Source organism: Homalodisca vitripennis, chromosome 4, assembly GCF_021130785.1.
Source record: "Homalodisca vitripennis isolate AUS2020 chromosome 4, UT_GWSS_2.1, whole genome shotgun sequence".
Classification (NCBI taxonomy): Eukaryota; Metazoa; Arthropoda; class Insecta; order Hemiptera; family Cicadellidae; genus Homalodisca; species Homalodisca vitripennis.
Window position 1 is genome coordinate 43,491,653 of NC_060210.1, and position 22,909 is coordinate 43,514,561.

At 32.9% G+C, this 22,909-nt stretch overlaps 1 protein-coding gene across 5 annotated transcripts in view; it reads right to left on the reverse strand.

Moving 5' to 3' along the window:
* The window catches only part of LOC124359226 (ELMO domain-containing protein 3-like), a 35,829-nt gene that overhangs the window by 4,744 nt on the left and 8,176 nt on the right, over positions 1 to 22,909 (reverse strand). For 2 of the 5 annotated variants that reach the window (XR_006922129.1, XR_006922130.1), the window contains exons 2-7: positions 19,449 to 19,599; positions 17,613 to 17,733; positions 14,582 to 14,703; positions 11,673 to 11,881; positions 8,066 to 8,193; positions 4,903 to 5,042 (exon numbers count right to left, since the gene is read on the reverse strand). Coding sequence is in view for 3 of the 5 variants with exons in the window: in XM_046811792.1 (XP_046667748.1) it covers positions 5,248 to 5,324; positions 8,066 to 8,193; positions 11,673 to 11,881; positions 14,582 to 14,703; positions 17,613 to 17,733; positions 19,449 to 19,599 (808 nt within the window). In the remaining 2 variants the exon portion in view is untranslated. Of the gene's footprint in view, positions 1 to 4,902; positions 5,043 to 5,089; positions 5,325 to 5,527; positions 5,606 to 8,065; positions 8,194 to 11,672; positions 11,882 to 14,581; positions 14,704 to 17,612; positions 17,734 to 19,448; positions 19,600 to 22,909 lie in introns of those variants that run through there. The other 3 variants (XM_046811793.1, XM_046811792.1, XM_046811794.1) reach the window with 3 other exon arrangements.

The following is a 22,909-nucleotide window of genomic DNA, read 5'->3' on the forward strand; positions in this document are numbered from 1 at the left end:
ACCTCCACTTAATTTTTACTCAGCTTATATAATTATACAACCTCTTCATTTCAACACTGGATCCTACTCTTTCATTGATACATAATATATATTATGTTGCAGCATGAAGCCTTGAGGAATTTCTAAAGCATCTCTCAACCAACTGCTTTTGTTTTCTCTGATTTAACACTGATAACACTTGTAGTGTTCATAAGCTATTGAAACACTGAATGCTTACACGTATAGCAGATTTATTTTGGTTTATAAGTCGGCAACAACTAACAGGTGTTATTTCCAACAAATTGATAGCCCCTTTTATAAAGCCAGTGAAACCAGGCATTTTATTTTTCCTTTTTCTCTTAAAATCTATCGTTAAAATGTATAATGGTATGTATATCTGGATTAATAACGTGTTTTGCATTCCCACATCAAAAACGCTAAACTTTATCCATATATTATCCATATACCTCCTGCACCAATTGTTTTGGATGATCAATGCTCTACTGTAATATACTTGAAATTTGCTGAGTGTTAGGAAAGCCTGTTAATTTGGAAACCAGCCAAATTTCTCTTCTGTCTATCTGCACAATATCTCAAGAATAAAGACTTTTAGGTTAGAAATCTTGCATTCGAAGCTGTATTTATGATGATGATTCATGTTCCCCCCTGGGTTTGGCTGAGTATGAGCAAAGCGTAACTATCCACAGGTTATTACAAAACTATTTAATCTGTAGATTAAACATTTTCTAGAATTGAACATGATATTGAGTTCACTGATGGTGCATGCCCCTTCATGGGATTTGGATGGTTGTCATTTGAAACCTATCCCTCAGGTGTCTTGCACAATGATTTCTATTTTGGCTGGGGACAGTTTTTTTTTTTTTTAATAAACTGGTTTTGAAAACTGCAATTATGTTAATTATATTTTTTTTACATAAAATTTTTTGGTAATGTAGTCATTTCTGGTACGTGTTATGATTTATTTATTGTTTAAAAATGTTTTATTCCTTGCCAGAATCTTACATAATAAATATCTGTTTTTACTCATGAAATGCACTAATGGTTTATGAACCTTCAAAAAATAATGTTTTGTAAGACGTGTTATCTATTTTTACAACCTTATTATTTGATGTACAATTGTAACATTGCTTATAGAGTGTACTAATAATAAACAGGGTGAAAATACCTGAAAAGATTGTTTCTATTTTATTTTTAAGTTAAAAATACAACTTTTTACATTAGCAAATTAATCAAATTATGTACCCTTACATTTTAATTTTTAATATTTCAATTTTCCTAATAAATTTATATATAGTAGAAACTTAATTATTCCAAATAATTTGGATCAAACTTTGTTTGAATTCTAACATTTTCAGACTAATAAAAGTCATCGCAAACTGCAAAAAAGAACATCAGATAACTTAAATCACTTCTATTGTAATGAGAGATGAATGAACTCTTTTGAGAGGGAGCACTTTGAAGTTTGTTTTTGACAATGGAAGGATTGTGAAGGAAACAGGATGTTTCCAGACATTTTCCATCGTTCAGTAAAACAAAAACATCAGTAATACTATGTTTTAAGATCTGCAATCTGATCTTTTCTTCAGGTAAATAACCTAACACATAAATTACAAACTAGGTTAAAATGAACAAATCATAGCAGAGCATTGTGACATGCATAATTCATGTTGTGTGTCAACTCCAATAACTCTAAAACATGCACTTAATACAAATTTAAACACAACACTAATTATTAAAACAACTACAGAATACAGGTCACAATAGTCTGCATTCCCTGACCAAGTTTTAGGTGGTTTGTCGGTGGGTACAGATAATAATCACATGGAATATTACCTATATTATTACCTTTTGTTTAAAATTACATTATACAAAAAAAGAATGATAATTGCATCATCTTTAACCCTTTAAGCGTCATGAAAAATTAGACCTGATCTTTGATAAAGTTACAATTTTTTTAAATTTCCAATGTGTAAAGTTAAATTTATTTTCGTTTCTGTATGTCAAAATAGAGTTATTTAACGGTAAATAAAATTCGTTTAGCCTTTTTTGGATTACCTAGGATAATTTTTAACTTTTGAGAATATCGTAGAATAGCAGTGTAGTTGTCACTAATATTTTTATAATTTATTCAGTAAGTATGGGAATGAAACACAGTTTTATAGATAAACGTATACTATATTACAAACCAATAAAATTAGAAAAATACAAAAGTAGACAAAGAGTGTTTATTTAGTGGCGGGCTGTCACAACTGACATTCCACGCGTCTCCCGCAAGCCACTGTTATCGCGTGGACTTTGAACCTTCTTATCGCTCGGCAACGTGTAGGACAGCCTTGCAGGGCTTGAATTATGTTTCTTGCTTTGTGATAACATCCTTATGACCGTAGTAAAATATTAAAAAGTTTGGGGTTGACCAAGTAATTGCTCAGAATTACCAAATCTTCAAATTCCGAATCGTCTGGATAGGCCATTCACACGAATAATGGTAAAAAACACTAAATAAATACTGGAAACTGCTGTATTTAATATGAATAATTTACTTTAAAAAGAATAAGACACAACAGAAAATTAGCGATAACCGAAATACATATGCGTGTACCGGACGCTTCTCACTAACAACTGGCTAGATGCCTTGACGGGAGCTCCCGTCAATGACTTTGTGAAAGGCGCGGGGCCACGCCCGCTAGACAGTGTTTGGCCAATTAGAAGCAACTGCCACTCCCATTGTAACAGAATTCGAGGCAGGGCAACCCGTCTGTATGTCGCATGACGACTAGGACCATCTAACAGCAAAATATTCAACTAACATAGCAGTAAGAAAATAAAGAATGCAAAAACGCGGATCCACGGCAATAACGTTTTGAGCTTGTAGTGGCCCTCCGCGGATCCGCGTCAATAACGCTGGAAAGGTTAATAGATTGTGTTAAAGAGACTTGACATTTACGAAAAATCTTAATTAACTCTCTAGGTTAATATCTAAACGATTCATAATAGAACCGTCATTTAGGACCGTCGTCGTTTTTCTTAGTCATTATAATACAAAGAAATTTTATAAAAAATCAATAAAAAATTTTCTGATTGTTGTTGTCTTAATTTGTTTAAAATATCTTTTGAATATAATTTATATGAATCCCCTATAATTTGTGTGCTGCAGTAATTCAATGCTAATTAAGTTAAAAATTCAAATAATTAATTTTCATTTAAAGTACATAATGAAGAAGACACCAACATTTGTTAAAATATATTTTAGTAATTCATTGATCTCTTTAAAATTTTTTCTTGTATGGTTTTAAGGTTAAGCATAAAAAACTATAGATTTGGCAGCGTTAATTTTTCATGCTTTATTTTATACAGGACGAACTTGAGTATTTCATAAAATCATTTTTTATTTTAGAAATGTTTTTCATAAAATTTTGAAAAAACCCCCAAGATTCATAAGCTTTTCAAAAAGGTTTTGTTTAATTTGAATGGTTTTAATTGAATTTTTGAACATTGACTTTTAAAATTGTATCACTAATTGTATTTAGTGACTTTTTCCATTATTTTATATTTCTTAAAAATGAAAAAGAAACATTGTTTATTTTAGTAGATTTATTTTTGTACTTTAAAAATTAACTTTACAGATTTTCAAATAGTTCTAAAACTTTTTCTGTTTCATTTTTAAGATTAATTTTTGATATATTATATATAGATTTTGATTAATTTTTTTTGCTACTAAAACGTCATTGGTACATTTACTATATGATTTTATAATTTATGGTTTTTTAGACAATATTTATATTTAATTGGCTGAATACATGCCATAGGAAACTCATTGTATGATCTACTTCTGTTGTTATAAAAAACAAGTAGAGGTCTATATGAGTAGAATGTTTTGTTACTTATTTCACCTCAAAAAGTTAATTCATTACAAAATGTCTGTTATTCTAATGTTAAATGTCTCAACATTAAAGTTCTCAAGCAAGAATCTTAAACTGCTAGTTGAAGTTATGTTTTATCTTTAATTACACTTTAAAAGGGTAAAACCTCTTGTTATTGTTCAATGAACAGTGAAAGTACAAATGTACAATAATTGAGAAAACATCAATCATGAGATATTATCTCTGATAATATTTCATGAAACATTCCCATTGAAAAGATAGGGATTACCGAATGTTGATAGCAATTACAATGTGCAGTTAGTGTAACTTCTATACACAAAATATTGGTTACTTCATATGACTAGAATGTCAAAGTCTGTAACAAAGGAAATTAATTTTAACGAATTTCACCACCTACTTTCTCAATAGTTATTTAAATTATTATTAAGGAAATATTCGTTAATTTTTGGTTTGGGTGTTGTCTAAGGATAAGGTTATGTAAACAAATCAAGTATTTAAACACATACTTTTCAAAGCGTCTAACATTGTTAGAAAGAATATTAATTCTTGAAGTAATCATATAATTATAAAAGAAACATTGTTGACAATATTAAATAACACTTTTACTAGTTCTAGACAACAGTAACTACATTTTTTGTTAACAGTAGGCTGGATGGTAGCAGCGGAAGCAGCCATTAGCAAAATATTTAAAATTATGTTGCCATATTAAATTTGTTTTTATCCTCTGATAATGTATATTATCTTAATTTATACTTAAACAGTCTCTTACCATTATAACTATGATACAATTAACAAAACAGTATAAGAATGAAATTTGTTTTATTGCAAAAGGTTTTGTTTTTGAAACTTTATCAGTGCAAGTTAGACTAATCATCTTTTTTGCTCCAGGTTTTAGTCTTATTACACACATCCTCATGTGTAGCTATTCATTTTATGTTCTTGTACTGTATGTAATTTTATTACATTGGTACATAACAAAAAATACATAAATATAGTACACAAATATTAATTAATACCTTACATTTTACAGAAAAGTAAAGGCACATCACTAGGAAGCATAGTTGTAGTACTTTATCTGCAGCTTTCACTGATGTTTGCTCAATGCTACTGGCAGTTCTCTTAGCAACCTCCTGACGTGCTTGTTACAGTAACGTTCTGCATCTGGAACAAATTACATTTCACTGATGTTTGCTCAATGCTACTGGCAGTTCTCTTAGCAACCTCCTGACGTGCTTGTTACAGTAACGTTCTGCATCTGGAACAAATTACATTTCACTGATGTTTGCTCAATGCTACTGGCAGTTCTCTTAGCAACCTCCTGACGTGCTTGTTACAGTAACGTTCTGCATCTGGAACAAATTACATTTCACTGATGTTTGCTCAATGCTACTGGCAGTTCTCTTAGCAACCTCCTGACGTGCTTGTTACAGTAACGTTCTGCATCTGGAACAAATTACATTTCACTGATGTTTGCTCAATGCTACTGGCAGTTCTCTTAGCAACCTCCTTACGTGCTTGTTACAGTAACGTTCTGCATCTGGAACAAATTACATTTCACTGATGTTTACTCAATGCTACTGGCAGTTCTCTTAGCAACCTCCTGACATGCTTGTTACAGTAACGTTCTGCATCTGGAACAAATTACATTTCACTGATGTTTGCTCAATGCTACTGGCAGTTCTCTTAGCAACCTCCTGACGTGCTTGTACAGTAACGTTCTGCATCTGGAACAAATTACATTTCACTGTATTTTATTTTCTTATCTTCTATTTGTAAATTATAACAGTACTGACTAATACAATATTCAAGACAGGTTTTGATACTGTATTAGATACTGATAATCATTGTTGACTAGTTAATACTTGTTGGTTTGCTATTTTGTGTCTAACATATTTCTTCAAGTATAAATGAAGTGTTAGACTTATGAATTTGGTTTTATTACTTTTCATACTCAACATGACACAACTTTACCAATCCTGAATATTCTGTCACTCTGGAAGCAACGCAAAGGTCCTTTTAGAACTAAGTACAATGAAGGTTTCTCATATTTTATCGTAAGAGAAAAACAAAAAACATGCCACAAATCAATTTGTGTATATTTTCTTTTCTAATTATCAAGATTTTTTCACGATTAAAACGAAGTTTTCCGTGTGTTTTTTTACTCATTATATAATATGTATATGACACATTTATTACAACTCTAACTGATCAATAAAATTCAATTGGCTGCAATGAAAATAATATGTGCATGGAAAAAAACCATACTTATTTATGAGTGAGTAGCTAATCATTTGTCCTTATGAATCATCAAGGTACTTGTGACTGGTAATTTCCATTAAATAAAATACAATATGCATAAACAATAGAGGAACTACAACATAGAACAGTGATGTCCTATCAGTTAACACTGTGTGTATGAATTGAAACCAGATCCACCATATTGAGCTGAAGTAGAGAACATGAAAAATGCTATGACTTTTTCTATATTGACCACATTTCAAACACACTGTGTAACAGCTGGAATGTGCATGAGCCTAGAGTGGTGGTGTGACGAAAAAAATATCTCAACTCTCTCAGGATATTCACGTGTTATAAATTTCATGCTAATCTAAGCATGACAGAAAAAAGTTAAAATGTAAAAAATTGAGTTTACTTCTTTATTTAAAACTTTGTCATGGACGAAATAATAGGAAAGTTACTCGCTATGTGAAAATTATAGATACTATTCACTTTATAGAGATAATTTTTAACTTTCATTTTCATTATTGGTTAATGTACAGTATTTAACAATGTTTCAGTCCTGAAGTCATTCTAATTAACTGTGTTAAATCCACTGAAAGAGTAAATTCCTGGCTCTGCCCATCGCAAAATCATGCATTCTTATTTAAAGTATAGTCTAATGTTAAAATTAACAACAAATAATGATTGACTTATAAAGCGTTGTTTATTATTAGCTAAGACATTGGCCATCACATCATCTCAAAACGTTCTTAATCAATTATGAAACAGGGTTCACTTTTGGGTTTTAAATCCTGAAGTTCTGTTTAACTTAAACACTTGGTCATACTCATCACAAAGAGGTTAAATTAAACTCCCTCTGTTTTTAGTTAACACAAGATTGTTCTCTGCAAAGTTATTTTATATAACGACTCCTGCACATTCTTTACAATGTATTTTTTATCATTCTTACCTGAGTATGCAATGTACTTAACAATATTTACTGATATGTCAGTTAGCTAATGATAGTTCGATAGAACATTTTCTTATCAATGTGGGTTTGAAATCTTTCTTACTTGGGATTCAAACATTGATTCATATAATTTTTGTAATTCATTCCTTGTTGCTATTTCATTACAGTTGTGTTTAGCACTTGTACACTTTCAGTAGTGCTAACTGTAGATAAAAATCCTCTTGAGAAAGAATTACTTACAGAGAAGTCTCTAATTGCTTACAAGTAGAATTATTGTTGGATTCTCCACAAGATTTTTCCGTACCTAAAAACTCTCTCAATGTGATCTTGACTAACCTTGTACAATGGAAGGTAGTCTAACTGTATATATTGTTTACTGAAAATCTCACACATTTCAAGGTCACTGTTTATGGAAATCATAAATCTAATAAAACCAGTTTTTCTTTTGGATGTTATGGTAGGTCCACTATCTTCATTTTTATCAAGGATGTAAACTCATTCGCATGTAAGAATAACTTTGAACATTCTTCAGTCTTTTTAACATAATGCATGCTTTTCTTATTTTTCATGGATGTTAGTTAGAACACACGGCACTAGTGTGAGTGATATATCGCCGTAGTAACGTTTTGGTAATTTTCCATTCTACACTAGATGCACTGATACATACATCGCCTCTATATGTTATAGTTCTTCTGTGTATCAACTGCTTACTGGTCTAGTTGTTTGTTTTACCAAATTTGTCATATGTAAGTTGAATTTTCATTGCAAAAATAGCAGATTTTATATGAAAAAATTAACAAAAATTAATACAACAAAAATTAAATTTTTTGTTTAATTCAAAACAATTATTTTAATTAACTCAGGTATAAGAAAAACCATCTGTATTTGTGCACGTGTATATGATTCACATGAAGATGTTCTGATACAAAGAACCAACCAAGATTCCTTATAGTAAAACTCTATCACTTCCCTAGCTTAAAATAGTGTTTACTACCTTTGAGTAATATTCCAGAGTCCTTGAGTGTTTTATGTTCAGTCGTCCACACATTGTAAATATAGTTGATAACAACCGTGTAGAAGAGGTTGATAACATCAAACACGGAGTGCCTAGCGTTACATTCCCTGTGAAGATAACAAACAGAGTAATAAATCAAACTGATAAAACAATAAAAGATTGAATAGTAAATGTCTTTCTACACAGTAACCTAACTTAACTAAATCAGTTATAAACATTTAATTAGGTTCAAACTCAATTATGTCATGAAATGTTTATATGTATCACACTTCAAATTGAACTTCTATTGCAATTATTGTTTTCTAAGTTCTATTACTACACTTTTTAAACCTATCATGCAACTTGATTACAATGCCTTGATCTCAATTTTTTGCTCAATCTTAACTCTTTCGTCTGGACATCTTTGTTCTTTGAAGAAGTAAAATAATTAATCATCCAATCAATTGCCTGTGCAACCTCTACCAAGAATTTACTGGACACAGAATAACAGTCAATACCAATGCTGTATGTCCATCTATCCACCTGAATATGTTCCAAACGGACTGAGATATCAATGTACAATCTTCATCATACTTGTTAAAATACTGTTTTGGAGTTTTTGGAGGATAAAAAAATGTTCCCCCCTTTTAAAAAGGAGAGTAGGAGGAGGTAAAATTAAATTTTCAAATTCCAATCCTTATCTTGTGACACGTCATTTTAAAGATCTATTCAACAGAAACATAATGACATGAGTAAAACATGTCTATGGCATTCCTAGCAAAAGTTAAGGGCAAATACCCTCTTACATTTTAGGATGTAAATTAAGTCCTGATACCCCTAGATGTAAATTCCAAACTGATTGAGATATTGATGTACAACCTTCACCATACTTATTAAAATACATTTTTGGATTTTTTGAAGAATAAACAAATTTCCCCCCCTTTTCAAAGGTAGTAACTTTAATTTTTCAAATTGCAACCCATATTTTGTTAAACATCCTTTTAAAGTTCAATTAAAAATAAACATAATGGCATGAATAAATCATCTCTACGATGTTTCTAGCATACATTATGGGCAAATAACGCAAAAAATAATAATCTGTAGGGGCAATGCCAATGTCTTGAATTTTTTGACTGTTGCAATTCTTGACGCCTTAACTTTAAGATCTTTTAATGTCTTATTAATGTGACACTATACTTATCTTAATGATAATGTACTAAATATATTTTGACTTTGACTGTGGACTTGCGCATATCAACACAATGCATGCATAATATATTGCATGCATAAGACTGAGGTACCTAGTTAATCCCTTTACGTAGTACATAATCTTTGTGGTATACATAGTTTTGGTAAGAGGTATCTTTTTCTAGGTGGCATTACAATGTAAGGGTTATTTACCAATAACTTTTGATAGAAATGGTGTAGAGAAGTTGTCTTTGAATCATCAGGACTTAATTTACACTCTGTATATTTATACATACACACACACCTATGTACACCTGTGTTGCTACAGATAGCCACTTGGTGAATGGCGTGCGGCTGACGCATGCGCAGAGAAGCCTATCCCCCTCTTCGCCCAGCCACATGGTGCAGTACAGTCACAGGTCGCATTCGTTTCGTTCAGTCTGTCTTCTGCTGCTTCGTTCTGTTTAGTAGTGTCTGACAATTGTGATTGTTTTGTTTATGTGCGACAGTACGTTGTATTATTTTAGCGATTAGTGATGGCTGATCAAGGCAACGAACTATTTAGTTCAAAATTAGTGAATATAATTTTTGAGAAATAGTATCTAATGTAGCAAAAGTTATGAAAGCCGAAGCCGATTCTGACAGGTTTTTGATTGACGTTAAGAATTACAAGATTTTACAGGATCTAAAAGCAGTGTAAGCCGCATCTTGCGACTAATGGGCTGCAAGTGGAGGAAAACTGTAAATAACTGTAAATGTAAGCGATTAAGTAAAACGCTTAATTTACACTTTTATAAGTTTTTGTTTGATGTTTTTAAATATCGCATTTAATTAGTAAGAATGTGCTGTAAAATACATGGTTAAAAGTTTAAATCATTACAAGGATTTGCTAATGAAAACCGGTAGGCTAAAAAGAATTATGGCTGTAAAAACCCGTATCTAATAGTATGTGGAATAAACAAAAGTATACGTCAAATTATATTAAATTTGGCTGTCATCAGAATTCATGCGTCATCTTGACTATAAGGAGTTTGGAACGGGCAAAGAACAGAGTGGACTGTACGTCTTACCGCGACGGCACGGGAGGGGAAATGTAGGGGGAGAAGTCTGAGTCTCTCGCTCGCTTCCCTCCCTACGCGCCAAGCACGGTGCTACGGTCTGTACCTGCTAAATACTGTCCACCAGCCGTGCAAACATTTTTATTTGTGAAGCTTCTATGTCTGGTTTTAGTATAAATTGGAATCATCTTTTGTAATTACTAGATGTACAAATAATTATGGTTCATTCAAAAAAATAATTTAAGAATTTTTGGACAAATACTGATATAATTTACAATATTTGTAAACTTAACACTTTGTACCCTGAGCCCGATTATAGGTCGGGCCGAGTCGGCAGCGCCTGCTACTGGCACCCGAGTGTAGCTCGGGTCATGTTATTTAATTGTATTATTTAGCTCAGTCATCTTATTTTTGGATTCAAACATTTTGATTATGTTCATTGGTTGTCTAAGTTCGTATTTGTTGGTTTTGAGATCCCTGGGTCACGTTTTAGTAATGAAATATGTATATTTTTCATCGTACTACAAGCGAGTCTAGACAGCTGATCGTAGGCGCCGCGGCTGATCGTCGGTACTGTCAGTTTGCTTTGTAGTGTTTCACGTTGTGTATTGTTGTGAGTCTTAGTGATGTCTTACTAAGTTTTCTACAAATCTTGTCGACAAATACTGAAGCAAATATTATTATAATGTATTCTAAATGTGAATTTAACTGTTTGTAAATAATCAGAACTTTAGTTTCTTACTGAATGAAGTAAAGGTAAATGCAAGCAATGTGAGGTTATCCGTGTGTTTTGTTTCGTATTTACACTCGCTTTGTTCTTTCTTCTCGACTTTCCGTTGATTTTCTTTTATATTCTTTACTTATTATTTTTGAGTTTAAATAATATGGGTGATGAAATCAAAAGTGATGCAATTCACGATCTTTTGTTTGTTTGACTCCAAGTCGGAAAGTGACGATGATTTTGATACACACCTGGGACCAAATATTGATTTTATGAACGATCTAAACGAAAATGTGCGAGATCCTGTATTTGATTCAGACCATTGTGCTTTCAAAATTACCACACTAAGGCGAACTATCTGAACTAACAAGCTATGTAGCAAAAGCTTTTTTTGTATTTTTTACATAACATTCAATATTATATAATAATTTTATTTTGAAAATAAACTTTATATTTGTATACATTTAAAAAAATTATGTATCTCTATCTTTAAAAAGATATATAGTATGAGTTTGTAACATAATTACTGTAATAACACAGCATTTTTTAAAAGCATCATAAAACCCCCAGGGAGCCACACCGAAACATGTATTAAGGGCCCAGGGTACAAAGTGTTAATATTCAAAACAAAATAACATACTTGTTCAGTCGACCTCCTTTGAGGGCATTGACAGCTATGCTGGACACATTGAGACTGAGCACAGCAAGTGGAAATGGTTGGGTCTCAGAGTTGGCAACACTGTAGAGTTTCAGTGCAAGCGTGTGGGTGGTTGAATGAGTGGCTAGATATAATAAATTTACCAGTCCCAGCATTCCCACCCCTCGCAAGTCCTTGCTGGGGTCAGAGCCCTGCAAACAATCAATGGCATCACACAAATACTGATTACTTTAAACTAGCTAGTATATCAATTGTTTAGCCTGCAACAGTTTAGTGGTAACATGTAGACACATCAGTAAATACAGTATTTACTCCCGAGTCTGGTATTCTAACTTAATTACCTGGACTGAAAAGGGTTGTCACTTGCTCACAATATAGGTTTCATTTACTATAGTGTCTACAGATAATTATTGTGGTAGGGATTAAGAAATCAGGAAAATGCAGCACAACCAAGATTAGCTATAGTGCAGTCATTTAAGATAATCAAAACATGAATTGAGCACCTTAGTTACAGTAATTGATCCATAAATTACAGATATCCTTATTTGGATTTCGTTCTTAGAGTTTAACTTTTACTTCATTTCTTCTTACCTTCATTAGGGGTAATATACTTATGACATAATAATCACTATTCAAATACATGTTACAGTGTCACAAACCCACCTATGAAAATTCCACATTTTACCTTTGTATTATGCAAAAGTATTAATTTTATATTACTCATTACAAAAATTAAAATACCACTTAAATAAATTTCTGCTGAATAATATACTTTAGAATACCTTCTTTTCATTGGCACCAAAAGTATGTTTTTCATCCATTCATAAGATCTTATCCACAAGATGAGTCTGGCAACAAAGATGAACCTGTTCATTACAAAAGGTCTCTTGAGTCTTCTAGGGATGTAATTGGGCAGATCATTGACACAGGCAAGAAATAATAATGGGCCTAAAACTGACCATTGACATATACCATGTTTTACCTCTGCCAATAAAAACAAAATTTTTATTGATTTATTTATGACAACTGCCCTTTCCTTTGTTTGAAGGTTATTTTTGACGATGGAAGGATTGTGAAGGAAACAGGATTTTTCCGGACATTTGCCATCGTTCAGTGAAACAAGAAAACAGTAACACTACGTTTCGAGATCTGCAATCTGATCTCTTCTTCAGGTAAAGAACTAACCTAATACATAATTACAAACTAATTACAACGCTTTAGTAAGATTTGTTTATTTTAACCTAGTTTGTAATTATGTATTAGGTTAGTTCTTTACCTGAAGAAGAGACCAGATTGCAGATCTCGAAACGTAGTGTTACTGTTTTCTTGTTTCACTGAACGATGGCAAATGTCCGGAAAAATCCTGTTTCCTTAACTGCCCTTTGTTTATGGTTCACAAAATAAGATTGTAATATCATAAGAGCTGTACCCTTAACACCCATTCTTCCTAATTCAGTTAGTAGCAGTGCATGGTTTACATAATCAAAAACCTTGGATTAGTGACAGAAAACACTTGCAGTATACTGTGACTCATCCAAGGCCTCAGTGGTATTGTTGACAAAAGAGAGTGGAGCTGCTAGTGTACTAACATGTTTTCTAAAACCAAACTGCTCTTTACATAATTTATTGTTAGATTCAAAATTCCAGTTTATAAAAAAAAAAATTGAAACTGAACTTATTATTATACATTTTTGAAACTGAACTTAAAAAAGAAATCAGTCAATAACTGCCTATTTAAAAAATGAACACTTTTTATGTATTGGATGAATTTCACATAGCTTTAAAAGATTAGGAAAAATACCTTCATATAATAACTGATTTATCAATTCATTAAATATATTTGAGATTGTATCAACTGACCATTTTAATAGTTCATTAGAGATCTCATTCCATTCACATACTATACTCTTAGATAGATTTAAAATTATATGTTTGATCACGGTTTCTTTGTGGGTGGGAAATCTTGCAAATCAATGATATCTAGTGCATGTGTTGAATAATGTGAAGGGCAAAATGTGCTATGGAATTATGGAACATTTAATATCTGTACTATATTTGTATATTGTTAGAAGAATATTAATAATTGATCCAATCATTTACTTTATTTTAATTTGAAACTTCAATTTAATTTGATAAGCCTTGAGTCAATGCTCTGATAGTGTCCTTTTGTTTTGTTACATCTATCTTAACATCCACTTCCATACAGACGGACTACTCGAGTTCCTCGAACCACAGTGCTTTTTTTGTAAAGCCTTTGCTATGTCCTTACATTTACTTTATGTCTCCATCTGGGCTTTTAATAAATTATTTGTTGTTATTGTTTGTTGTATTCTTTGAGTGTTTGTGATCACTTGCCAAATGTTATAAAAATCATCCATTCCATGTTTTTAAATCAACTGCCCTGTTTAGTTATGTGCACATTAGAATCAAAGAATACTAAGCATGCACTCCACTTTTTTCACTATTAAGAGTTTGACTGCAGTGAAACTACCTTGAGTTTTACCTTATAAGAATAATTTTACACTATTAAGTTCTTCTTCTTTATTGTAGAATTGTAGTTGATGTGTAATTCTAAAGATATGATTAATATGCATCCAACAGCTTTTGTTGTATAACACTGTGTTTTTAATATTTAAATTATAAAAGAAAAATATTAAGAGTTTGTTCTCAAAACTAATAAAATAATTGAAAATCCAAAAAAGTGTTAAATCAATATCTTAAAATAAGATAACTTTCTAATTCTATGACCGAAAATAAAGACAATAAGTGCTTGAGGTTTAACATTGTTCTTATGGGGCTACAATAATGATGGCCACCAGTACTTGCAGCTCTTAAGCTAAACATTATAACATAATGTTTATATAACAAAACAACAATACATGTGTACGGACCTGGAAGCCGATTTCAAGCCAATGGCTGCCGTACTGTGGACAGTCGAGTTTAGAGCCTGTGAGTCGCTTGTACACAGTCTGTACCATGCGCCAATGTACAACATCAGTCCAACTGAAGCTGCCTGAGCACCAAGAGGTAAAACATAATTTATTTTGGAAAATGTCTTAAATAAAGAACAACTGCCAAATTATATCACTTGTCCGATTAAATGCAAAGAGGCTTGTGAAGGAATAAACAAAAGAATTGACAATTTGGTTTTAAAAAGTACTACAAAGCACAATAGGCAATCATTTTAGTTATAAACATTAATTTATGAATTTCCAAAGGGAAAAGACACCTTATCTGAAGCTAATTTCATGCTAGGAGGAAATATAGAAATTTATATCTGGTGTTCAAAGGGATATCAAGTTAAAATTGATATTTAGAACATTTTGAAAAAAAAACCATGATAGAGATGTGAAAGTAATAGCTGATTGTTGAGATTTTATTAAACCGGAATTAATTTCCATCCAAAATGAATCTAATACGCATTTGAAAAATTTAAAAAAACAAGAAAGATCTTTCTTCAGCCCATATAAACACCGCTGTGGAAGAGTTCCATGTTTTCAGTTTGAAGACTTAGAAAAATTTGTAATTTTAACAGATTTCCAATGATATTCATTATATATTTAAGACCAAGCATGTACATGAAATAACACGGATTAAAAAACAATAATAATCAGATATTTTGGTTTTGACCCAATAGGACAAAATATAAACTTCTGGATGTATTATCCGCTGAGACTTAAGAGTTTATCAAACATAATCATTCTCTATAAAACTGTATCAAAAATATTATAAAATACGACCTACTAAAATATTTAATATTGTACTACAAAATGTTATTGCAAGTTTACTTTATACAGGGTGTCCAGCAACCATTCGAACAAACTTTGCCACATTGTTCAGCAGGCAAAAACTAACAAATAATGCAATATAACAGGTGCCCTATTTCGCTTCGTTTAGCGTCTGTCTGTTAAAGTGGCGTCCTTGTAACTCGTTGCAGATTCTGAAGCGTCGTAAGCACGATTCTCTCACCCCTTCAAAAGGATTACTGTCTTGAATAACTGCAGCAGCCTCAAGAACTCTAGCTACTAGATCCATTTCATTCTGTATGGGAGTGGTATACACTAATTGCTTCATGTGTCCCCACAAGTAAAAATTAATGGGTGTGAGGTCAGGTGACCGTGGAGGCCAAGGGACGGGACCTCCACGTCCAATCCAACGATCTCCATACACTTCATTCAAATGTTGTCAGGGAAAAGTGGGCCGGTGCTCCATTGTGTTGGAACCACATTCTTTGTCTAGTTTCAATAGGAACATGTTCCAACAGCTCAGGTAAGGTTTCCCTCAAAAAAACTTCATAAGTAGGTCATAAGCAGATCCGTTCAATCTGTTTGGTATAATGTGTGGCCCAATCAAATATCCGTCTACTATTCCAGCCCAGATATTGACTTACGTTGCACAATTTCATGAGGGTTCTCTTCAGCCCATAAATGGCTGTTTCAGCTATTAAATATGCCATCTCGAGTAAATGACGCTTCGTCAGTAAAGAGAACATACCTTAAAAAATCGGGTTCATCAACTAATTTGTGAAGGAACCAACGAGAGCAGTCTACCCTGAGAGGAAAATCTGCAGGTTCTAAGGCTTGTACTTTCTGATGTCTGTAAGGGCACAAACGTTCTTCATTTAACACTTTCCACACAGAACTTTTGCATACATCCAAATTATGAGCAATAGCGCGAACGCTTGTGGAGGGGTTTTCTTCTACGAATAATAAAACCTCTTCTTCAAAATCAACAGTCCGTACGGATTTTACCCGTTCTACAACATTATTTTTCAAATGTCCAGTTTCCCTAAGACAAATTTGAACGGCACTGAAGATGCTATGAACTGGGTGCAGCCTATCTGGAAAGCGCTCTCTGTACAATCTGCTAGCTAATCTGGCATTGCCTCCAGCAAGTCCGTACACAAAGTGAATATCAGCATACTCTTCAAAAGTAAAACGGTTCATATCGTACAAGAAACAAAGTAATATAAGAAATTTAAATTAACAGGAAAAACTAACAGGAATAACAAAGAAGAACAGAACATTCAAACAGTGACAATCACGTTCAAAACATAGACTTGCTCAACAATGTCTTGATAGTTTGTTTATTAGTTTTTCTTCATTTAAAACACCTGATTTGGTTGCTGATTGTTGGTCAGCTGTTTTCATGTAATATTATGCTATTGTTTTTTTTAAGAGCATTGTGAATAGTTTGTTTCTTTTTTTATTTGTGTGTGTGTGTAACACATTGATTACTGTAAATGGAACAAAAATGATAGTAATATTTTTTTTAGGTTATAATAATTGTTCAATATTTTAATAAAGAACCTTAAAAAGTTTATTCGTAAAAATCCACTACATTGTTGTATGTACTTGCAATGCATGGATTTAACCTGTTTTTACGTTTGGTGCTGTAACTCAGTTATTTGTTATTCAATCTTTTTGAAACAAAAATTGTTGAATTGGTAATACAATATGCTAAAAAAAGTTATCCTGGTGAATTTGTTGTCAAAGTAGCCGTTTCAAAACTAATACAATTTGAAAATTTTGAACGGCCGCCATTTTGAAATGCAATGAGATATTTGTTTTATTGTTTTCACTGAAAAGGACCAACACTAGGTTAACATAACTGTTAAGTTTGAATTCTGTATCTTAAGTGGTTTTTGAGTAGTAATTTTTTTCCCAAAAAACACATACAGACAGACGCTAAATGAAGTGAAATAGGGCACCTGTTATATTGCATTATTTGTTAGTTTTGGCCTGCTGAACAATGTGGCAAAGTTTGTTCGAATGGTTGCTGGACACCCTGTATATTGAACACAATATGTACACTATAACCCTTTTGAATATATTTACAATCTTTAAAAATAATACATTATATAACATGAAAAGACTTAACAATACACCTCCATCTGGATATTGTAAACTGAATTATACATACATTGGGTAATAGCCAGGACCAAATCGTACTCTGGCTTAAGAGCTGAGTCCAACTTAGGTGGCGCTCGCAGCCAGTGAAACATGGCACTCCACCTGAGTCTGTCTGCTCCATTGTGACAAGTCTGTAAACAGGCAATACTTTCAGGTTTCACACAAAAAATTATTATTTTTCCCCCTCAGAATATACAAAAAGTATTATTATAATAAAAATATTAAGTGTTTATCTCTTGTTAAAATATTGGTTTTGGAAACCTAAACCAACAGTTAAATAAACTGGTTTTGGAAAATGTTGATATATCAAAGAAAGATTAGACAGTTTTATTAGTAGACAAGAAATACACTCCTACTGTATTAGAAAAAAATATGCTTGAACAGATGAATGTTCGATTGGAGAAAACCAAAGGCACTTTTATCTATACGAGGATTCAACTTTTAATAAACTTCCTGAAAAAGCATTTGTCTATTAGTAGATTTAAATATTTTACAAGTAATATGCTTGTTGATAACACATTTTATTCTTTAAATGACTACTTAACCTGTGGTATTAGTACTTTAATTTTTGAATAATTAAGATTTATTTAATAGTTACATCTCCTGTTATTTATTTACTGTTGTTAAATTTATTTTATTGTTATTTTTTATTTATAGTTCTGTTATCTATTTATTGTTATTTATTTACTATTTAATTTATACTGTGTATAATGTTTTATATATGTTATATATATTTAACGAGATACTGCTAACACCATATTTACTTTAATTTTCTTTTTAATGAGCAAATTGTGGTTTTATTTACATTTACCATGTATGTATAAAATTTACTTTTACCTAATTTTGTAAATGTCTAATCATTACACTTGTTTTATGGGATTTTAAAGGCGTGATAGGAGTAGGCCATTTCATTATAAGAAAAAGTGACGTTGTCCATTGCATTGCCATAAGTGCTAAAAGACAATAAAGATTTCTTAATTTTTGATTAATGTCAAAAAAACAAATGATTTTGACCCAGCAGGAAATGAATAACCTCATACAATTCCATAAAAAATTCAAAAAATCGTCAAGTCTGTTCCCCGGTGAGTACAGGCATGCTGGCACCTCATGGTCACATATCTTGTTAAATTCTACTCTAGCTGCTTGGCTGGAGTATTTCCAGTTATGAATATATCAATATTTAAATATTCTTCATACTATGAAAATATTTTAGATTTTTACTCAGATAAACCTTTTCTGTTAGTTTTATCTTTTATCTTAGTTTTAGTTTTATATTATTTTTTATCTTATTTGACACAACTGTGTATTTCAAAGATTGTATTACAATAATTACACATTACAATATTTTACTTTGTGTTTTTGTTTTACTATTCGTTAAATTTTAAATTTTAATCATATGGAAAAAGAATTCTAATTGAACTTTTTGGCAAAATTTTTTTATATAAACATATGATTATGTAATAAATAAAGCATAATAAAAGAAATAACAAAAATTTGATGAATTTATTTTATTCTTTCGGAGTTAGACAACAGCCAACCGGCACACTCCTTTGTTAGGCAACAGGAGTGTGTACGCATGCTCTCTTTAACACATTAAAATGCCACTGTTGTAGAAAGAATCTTCTTTACAAAATTAGACTTTCCAGAACTCTGATAGCATAGAAATGGTGAGATAGCATATTTAAATGAAATGTGCTATATTTATATAATTAGGTGATACTGACAATCTAAGTGTTTAGCTGTCGTTAATAATCCAACAAAAGATATGCAGTTGTTAGTAAAATGCAGATGTCTTGTTTGAAGCAGAGCAAAAAGCATGAATTTGATTACACTCAATGGTGTCTACCTCAATAGTCGGAAGTTCTGAAGATCGCAGATGACAGAAAGCTTCATCGACAGTAATTGCCATGGTGCTCATTTTCTTACATTCTTTTCCAGTGACACTGCCAAATGATGGGACATGTGCCCATTCTTCAGCAATGTCTTCCAAAGAAGGCCTTTAGACAATATTTCTCTGTTAATAATTGTTATATTAACTGAAAAGATCATACTATAAGAGAAGATTTTAAAAGTGTTTAATGAACAGGTTAATATATTTCACAAAAGAAAGATGTCTAATCCGTAAAAATTAACACATACTAATACTGTTAAAAACCATTAAAAGGATAATTTAAAATAAAGAGTTTAGTTATTACAATAAATATTAATGTAAAACCTTTTCTAAAGATATGTAGAGCACATTTTTAAATACCTTACAGCTGAAACACACAAAATTGTAGTTTAAAAGAGCTGTCAATAGCCAATAATATGACTCCTTAACTGAATAAAATTAAAACCATACACGTAGTCGTTCAGCTTGGTTTTAATCACATACTACAGCAATTTAAATTATTGCATTTAACCCCCTTGCTACAAAATGTTGTCATGTCAATAGTTTAATACTGCAATAAAATCCATTACAGATGTTAGCATTGCTCTTATGGTTTAGAATAATGTTATATACGAGGTATGATCAAAAAGTTCCAGGACTTTTTATATACTATGGGAATGCAATGTCTCACAGCGATGCGGTTGGCAGCATTGTATTCCCTGACTCAACAGTAACACAGCTGTGTTTGCAGATCAATCATAACATCACTGAAAGTAACATTAGCACAGTTTGTTTGAGATTAGTTTTATAGAGTTTGGCTATTTTTTTGTTTAATGAAAATGAATGTGCAAGAAGAGCAACATGTTTGTGTGAAACTGAACAAAACTTTTCTGAAACCTTTTTGATGTTACAAGAGGCTTTTGGTGAAGAATGTCTAAGCTGATCATGCTGCCATCAGTGGTTCAAGAGGTTTAAAGATGGCCGAACATCCACAGATGACGATGCTCGTTCCGGACGCCCTTGAACGTCAATCGATGATGACAATGTTGCTAAAGTGAACGCTCTCGTACGATCAGACCGTCGACTAACAATCCGTGAAATGGCAGAAGAGTGTAAAATTTCATTTGGGTCATGTCAGGAAATTTTAACTGAAAAACTTCAAATGCGTCGTGTTGCAGCAAAGTTTGTGCCAAAACTGTTGACCAAAAACAACACCGAATTCATGTTTCTAAGGAACTTCTTCAAAAGGCAAATGACGACGAAAGCTTCTTGGATCATGTCATTACGGGAGACGAGACATGGGTTTTTGGTTACGATGTGGAAACAAAAGCCCAATCATCACAATGGACATCAAAAGGCTCTCCAAGACCCAAGAAAGCACGTCAAGTCAAATCAAATGTGAAGGTCATGCTTACGGTTTTCTTTGACTGTGAAGGTGTCGTCTACTATGAATTCCTTCCACAAGGTCAAACAATTAATCGTTTTGTTTATCTTGAAACCCTCAGAAAATTGCGTAATGCTGTGAGCAGAGAGAGACCTGAGCTGTGGCAAAGTGGTGATTGGGTTCTTCACCATGACAATGCTCCTGTTCACTCTGCATTAGTTATCCGTGACTTTTGTGTAAAAAACACAATGACAGTCATTCCTCAGCCCCCCTACTCACCTGACCTGGCTCCAGCAGACTTTTTTCTCTTCCTGAAGCTCAAGCGACCCCTGAAAGGATGAAGATTTCAAACAGTTGACGAAATTAAAGAAAAAAACGACGGAGCTGCTAAACACCTTTACAAAAGAAGAGTTTTCTGGGGCCTTTGATCAGTGGAAACACCGGTGGGAAAAGTGTGTAGCTTCCCAAGGGGAGTACTTTGAAGGAGACAAATTCGAATAACCTGTATGTTGTATGAATAAATGTATAAAAATTCAGTCCTGGAACTTTTTGATCACACCTCGTATCAAGTGAAGTCTTGACATCATCTTGCTGCTACTGCTAATTATGTAGTCACTCCATAGTTCAGTCAATCCATATGAAGTGGTCCAGAGATTGCTTAACCAATTATTTAGTTTTTTATGAATTTTGGTTTTAGAATTAAAAATAGAGTGGAACATCTTTTATTCTAGCTTTTAAGAATGTCAGGAATTTTTCTTTACTTTTTAAAGTAAATTTCTGAATTTACGGGTTTTATAATTGTTAAAACTGTAAAACCTAGAAAAATAAACTGACACAATTTAAATTGTTATAATTGTTCTTTATTGTTACATAATCTTAGAGAATAGTACATGCGTCAATACATAAATAAGAAAACAAGACAGAAAAGCAATCTGTTAGTCGTCAGTTCTTTCAAAGTATTCCTTGAGGGTGTAGTAAGGGTGTTCTCGGAGCCAGTGCTTCAGTTGCCGTCCAAACTGCTGTCGTTCTGTCTTCTTCAGTTCTTCTGGGAGGGCATTCCAGAGCTTTGCCCCTGCATATGTCGGCTTCTTCTCTGTGGATGTGAGATGATGTACAGGGAGGCAATAATTCAAGGCGTGGCGGGTGTTGTAGTTGTGATAGTCTGCTCCAGTTGCAATAGACTCAGGGAATTTGAGGTGTATTTGCGTGACAGTCTCCAGGATATAGAGATTAACTATGGTGAGAATCTTCAAGTCCTGGAAAGCCTGCCTGCAGGATTCTCTTGCTTGTAAATTTGCAAGGATGCGGATGACTCTTTTTTGATGGACAAGTACCCGCTGCATATTGCCCCTTGTGGTGCCTCCCCAGACTACTATTCCATATCGGAGATGAGTCTCATAGAGAGCATAGTAGGCAGTTTTAGCTGTTACGGTGTCACTGATATGTTTCATCCTGCGTATTACATATAGTCCCGCACTGAGCTTTTTGCAAAGAAAGTCTATGTGTTGGGTCCATGCCAGTGTGTCATCAATTACCACCCCGAGATATTTTGAAGTACTGCTCTCCTCCACTTCAGGCAGTCTTCCAGTTGTGTCTTTATGCCTTCCTAGAACTAGCTGCTTCATCTTTTTCTCATTCACGACAAGGTCATTACCATGACAGTATTGTACTGCCATGTTGACGGCAGTATAAGCAGCTATTTCAAGGTCTTCTTGTTGTTTTTTACTCAGTAGGAGCACAGTGTCATCAGCATACATTACTGTGCTGCTGTAGTTTTCCATGTATCGGGGGAAGTCATTGGTGTACAGAATGAAAAGGACTGGCCCGAGCACAGATCCCTGGGGCACTCCTCGGGTGACGGTTTGCAGCCCTGATGTTGTTTGGCCCTGGTTGTGTACTTCACCTCAGTCATCTGTCTTCGTCCGGTGAGATAACTTCTGAACCAGTTAAGAGCTTGTCCTTGTATCCCAAGAGTAGTCAATTTTGATAGGAGATGGTCATGGCTAAGGCAGTCGAAAGCTTTACTATAGTCAAGCAAGATGGCAGTGGATGT